This window comes from Nymphalis io, chromosome 11 (genome assembly GCF_905147045.1).
Source record: "Nymphalis io chromosome 11, ilAglIoxx1.1, whole genome shotgun sequence".
Taxonomy (NCBI): Eukaryota; Metazoa; Arthropoda; class Insecta; order Lepidoptera; family Nymphalidae; genus Nymphalis; species Nymphalis io.
The window spans coordinates 9,114,700-9,120,699 of record NC_065898.1 but is presented as its reverse complement, the minus strand read 5'-3'; the positions used below and the strand labels follow the sequence as shown (position 1 = coordinate 9,120,699).

At 30.7% G+C, this 6,000-nt stretch overlaps 1 protein-coding gene across 1 annotated transcript in view; it reads right to left on the bottom strand.

Annotated features, from left to right (window-relative positions):
- Positions 1-2,307: 2,307 nt before the first annotated feature.
- The window catches only part of LOC126772072 (uncharacterized), a 155,472-nt gene continuing 151,779 nt past the window's right edge, over positions 2,308-6,000 (bottom strand). Inside the window, exon 5 of the mRNA XM_050492244.1 lies at positions 2,308-2,350. Coding sequence (XP_050348201.1) covers positions 2,308-2,350 — 43 coding nt within the window. The remainder of the gene's footprint in view (positions 2,351-6,000) is intronic.

Genomic DNA, 6,000 nt, shown 5'->3' with positions numbered 1-6,000 from the left:
ACCTCAATAAACCTATTGTTTATTGCCTTATCCTATTGGATGCTCTTTTCTAGAACCAATGTTTTTACCTGTATCTTTTTAAACTAGTATTATACTAAAGTTGTACTAAGCAATATAACCGATTAAGTCCAAATACAGTTAAATAAAATCATTTTCTGAAATGTTTGTTTAACCCTTATTATACAAATTTCATTATTTATTAATTATATTTTGTCTGAAAATATACATGTTTAATATAATATTTTCATTAAATCTATTAACAATAAATTTGAACGCAAACCTTTATTAATTAAAGAAATAAATTTAAGCGGGTGGCCTAGCCTATAAGGTCATGATTATTTTATGTTATGTGGGTAACTGCAATGCCGGAGAGACTACACCTTGAGTTCCCCTTAATTTTTAGTCTATTTTTTAAATCATTTGCAAAATAAAATTAAAAATAATGAGGTCTCATTGCATACCACTTTTTTATCCCTGTACATACTTCTATATTTAAAAATAGTGAATTAAATCTTTTCACGGTCTAGTAAAGCACTAATAAACAATAAAAATCATCATCAAACGGTGACGGTGAGCGGTAACTATAAGTAAAATTAAGTTGTCGGTACACAGGTTTACGTCATTGCTTTAAATAATAATCAGGCGCTCCAACAATGACGCTATAATTCTCACAAAGACCTTGCTCAATAATTCAGTACTCTGCAGTGAACTGTTTGACAACCGTTACTTGGTTTATAGGAGGGACAGAGATACTTCTAGTTTGCAGTGTAAAGAGGAAGGGGGAGTTTTAATTGCTATTAAGAAAACCATTAAATCAAAACGAGTTAAAGCCTGGGAAAGTAGTTGTGAGGATCTCTGGGTGGTCATAGATATTCCTGGATTACGTTCTGCTTGTCATGCAGCTTTCTGTGCAGTGTATCTCCCTCCGCCAGTGCGCCATTCTACACTAGAATGCTTTCTGGATCACTGCAATACAGTTTTTGAGCAATCGACAGACTCTCTTGTGAGTATTGTGGGAGATTTTAATTTAAGTAACATTGATTGGCAATTAGCAGAGAGTTCAAGCAATAATATTGTACCAGTACAAGTGAAATTTTGTTAGATTTTATTCATATCAATGGACTCAATCAGTTTAATTTTGTGAAGAACACTGCTGATCGGATACTAGATCTTGTCCTCTCGACGAATTCTTTATGTTATATCAGGCAATCTGTTAACCCCCTTAAGTAATGTTGACCAACAGTATCCACCTCTTGATATTGTAATTCCCTTGAAAATTGTAACAAGGTTTCCGTATGAAAACATTAAAGCAAGACCAAGTTTTCAGAAGGGAGATTATCTATCAATTTGTGAAAAATTAAAAACATAGACTGGGATGCTATATTTAGGGGACAGTTTGATATGAATGGGATGTTACGGATCTTTTATGATACACTGAACGCAGTCATCAAAGAATTTATACCATTTCGTGTGCCTAAGAGTAACACATATACTGCCTGGTTTAACTACAGACTTATTAAAATAATAAAAGTGAAATATAGGATAAGAATACGTTACAGAAAATATAAAAACCCGTTAGATGAAGTAGATTTAAAATATATTAGTAAACAATGTGATAGACTAGCTACCGTATGCTATAATAATTAAATAAAATCTTTAGAAGATATGGAAAAACTACCACTTCAGATGCTACAGAAATTTGTAAGCTATTTTCAAATTACTTTTCCTCTGTCTATTATTATATTCTATTCAATTCAAACTATCTTAAATTATTAGAAAATTATAGTCTATAGTATATGTTTAAATCAGCCTGTTTTAGACGAAGATACTATACTTAAAAAACTAAAAAGTGTAGGTATCAATAAGGGTGCCGTTCCTGATGGAATTCCACCGATGTTTATCGTTGCATGCTCCTCTGAATTAGTTCACCCACTGTCAATAATTTATAATAAGTCTTTAGTGTCTGGGGTTTTTCCATCAGTGTGGAAAGTTGCAAAGGTGGTTCCTATTTATAAATCAGACGACAAAGAATCTATATTCAACTACAGACCAATCACAATTTTATCAAAATTCGCAAAAATATTCGAATCATTAATTTGTCCTTACATCTATAAGCACCTCAAATTATATTTAAGCGATCATCAGCACGGATTTGTTGATTTCCGATCCACCGATTCAAATCTGGTTCCATTTACAGAATTATTAATTGGTGCAATACTCGGGCCATCAAGCTAATGTAATAAACACCGACTTCAGCAAGGCCTTTGATAAAGTTCCACACAATATTTTAATTTCCAAACTACGTGCTTACGGTATTTCTGGTTGTTTCCTAAAGCGATTGAGTTCATATCTACAAGACAGACAATTCTTTGTGGTAATGAATGGTTATGAGTCGAATATACAAAAAATATCGTCAGGTGTTCCTCAAGGTTCCCATTTGGGACCAGTGTTGTTCAATTACTTTATTAATGATTTTCCAAACTGTTTTCTTTTCTCTGACGTTTTATGTTTGCTGATGATTTAAAGTTTGTCAGTGTAATTAAGTCAAATGAAGATCTATACGTTTACAAAGCGACATCAATAGGCTCATACTATGGTGCTGGTATGGTACAAGGCTCCCTCGCAGCTCGATCACACCACTCTGTCCACCTCTTAGAAAGACTGCGTTAGGTGCCAACTCTTCCTGTTCGAGATTATGTAAAGTGATAAATACTTGCAGTGATCAAATCGATCTACATTATGATTCCCTCACCAAGTTGAAATCAACTTGTACTGGCTTATCTTACTTTGATTAGTAAAATAACTACTTTTATAAGACACTTTCAGATATACATATTCTTGTTATTCATTTTTTTTTTTTTCGTGTATCGTAATTAAATTTTCGTTTATCTATGATTAGTGTTAAATGAATTTGTTGTAGCTACTTATTTCTTTTTATGTAATGTAAGTATTACAAGCGGTGTTTACCTATAATTAGTTTTTGCGCTATTCTATGTATATATATATTTGTTATTATATTATTATTATAATGTATTATGTGTTATATTCAGTGAAAACAACTGTTGGTAAACATTAATAAATAAATAATAATAATAAATAACTATACGTTTAAACATGACCGAGGAACTGTTAACACTTGTGTGTTTTATGTGGGTTAAATGAGTTAATGAAAAACAGTCCAATAATTAATACACTCAATTTATAATATTCAGACAGCATAACCTTGTGCCAGGAATTATTTAAAATGATTGAGCTCATTTCGTGCGTCCTACCCACTTTATACAAAAAATAATCAGAAGTCAGTTTACGAACTAATAAAGTTAAATTATTGTTTACATCGTAATTTAATAATATGATGATTAACGAAATTATTAATAATGAATTATAGACATAATAAGGTATAGGTAAATAAATCACGAAGATGAATATCATTGGGAGTAGTTATTATAAGCCACACTTGTTAACAGAACCGATATAAACAGATCCGTTTCGTTTGACATTATTTGATAAACGATGCGATCGAAATCACGCACTGAAATATGAACTTAATTATAATTTTGATCAACTACTCAGTACAACAATCGTCAAAAGAATGCCAGCCGCCAGCAAATCCTTACTTTTTAAATAACTAAATTACGACATGTTTATTTTTAGCAATAAAAATACCATATGTACTTTATTACAAATATAATTAATATTAACGTTTTATAATTATAAAAACAATATTAAATTATTTTTAATCTTAATTAAAAGTCGAAATATATTTCAATTAGCTTAATTATTTATTACTCACTATAATAAAAACATGCACCGGAAATATCGAGTTTACAGAGTCGTGACAAAAATAAATCATATTTACATTTCAAAATTATTAAAACAATATTAGATAATCATAAAACATACCCAAAATATCTATTAAATCTTATTTAATTTAATTCGTTACTTATAATAATCTGTAAGGAAATCATAGTGTTAACACCGTAAGTACAAAATGTAAGTGACTTGCTTAATTCATTGATCATACCAAAATTATTTTAATGAGAAAGTTCTTTAAATTATGAATTATAATTTATTATTCCACTTTTTATTCACTTTATAGCAAAAAGTTGTTAATAATATTTCCTGTGTTGTTTAAGTTCTGAATTAGATAGCGCTTTACAAATATATATAATAATTTGGTTTAATTTATTACTTACAATGAAACCAGATGGCAGCACGGTCCAGCGCCAATATAACTATATATGTACATAACATTACCTATCTAGGTTTAAGTGACATTCTTGCAAGAGTAACTGAGACACTAAATTGGCAATATCGATGAGAATTTATTTATTTATATAGTGTTTAATGTTATTTAAAATATTATTTATTTATTTAAGCATCTTGAAAATAGCTAAGGAGATCTTCAACTATTTCCTCATATTATTTTATATTTTATTTTTTACTTTCATATGTATTTAGGACAGACCTAAAATGTTTGGTTCATTATAAAATTAATAACTGTTTGCGCCGCTCGAACTGACTGAACGCGACGCCGCTGTAAAACGATTATTTGTAAAATCAGCCGCGCATCGTCGGTAGTGGGGAATTAAGCGCGGGAGTAAGACGTGTTTCAAGAAGTCAGCAAGTTGAGTTGTTTTGGTTGAAGAAGTGAAGCCAATTGAAGCGAAGATTATTATATGAATATAAAATAGCTCTTTTAAGAGCTTGACATTACCTCATACTACGTCATTGCATGCTGCTTCTTGTTTCAAATAAACAGTTCTTTTCAGAACTATTCATTGTTTCAAACGATGACGTTGTATAATGAGGCATGCGTGGCGTGTGTATTCTTGTTGCTATGCGTATTGCTGCTGCTGCTACACCTATATTGATTCGATTTCAAAGTTCCGTTATCCTTTCCGTAGAAAACCTTTTCGCCTCGCAAATTTTATATGTACTCATGCGAGATGACTTAATATTTATTTATATAATTTGTATTTATTATAAAGCAAACAAATTTATTTAAATTAGATGTTATATTAGTGATTTACTAGACCGTGAAAAGATTTAATGCACTATTTTTAAATATAGAAATATGTACAGGGATTAAAAAAGAGTGGTAAGTAATGAGACCCCATTATTTAAAAAAAAAAAAAAAGCCGAGATGGCCCAGTGGTAAGAACGCGTGAATCTTAACCGATGATCGTGGGTTCAAACCCGGGCAAGCACCACTGAATTTTCATGTGCTTAATTTGTGATTATAATTCATCTCGTGCTTTACGGAGGAAAACATCGTGAGGAAACCTACATGTGTCTAATTTCACTGAAATTCTGCCACATGTGAATTCTACCAACCCGCATTGGAGCAGCGTGGTGGAATAAGCTCCAAACCTTCTCATCAAAAAGAGGAGAGGAGGCCTTTAGCCCAGCAGTGGGACATACACAGGCTGTTACGGTTACGGTACGGTATTAATTTTTTTTTGCAAATTATTTGAAAAATAGACTAAAATGTAATGGGAACTCTAGCTGAACAGACTTACAGTATTCTGTCCTAAATTATGTTATGTGGGTTATCGTACCTACATAACATAAACTAATCATGAATGTATCAGCTATGCCGCCCGCTTAAATATTTTTTTTTTAATAAAAAATGTTTACGTTCAAATTTCTTAATTGATTTTATGAAAATATTATATTAAACATGTATTTTTTCAGACAAAATATTATTACTAAATAATGAAATTTGTATATTTGGACTCAATCAGTTATATTATTTAGTACAACTTTAATATACTTACTAGATTAAAAAGATACAGATAGAAATATTAAGAGTTTAGCCGAAAACCATATATTTTATGCCTGGAAAGGACAATTGAAAAGAATGGTATTTTGAATAGCTGCTGACAATTGCTATCGGAAGCTTATTTTAACTATAACCTAAACAAAATCGAATCGATAAACAGTAATCGATATAGTTTGTCGATAGTCAATTACTGTTTCTTGTGTTTCTTAGATTTT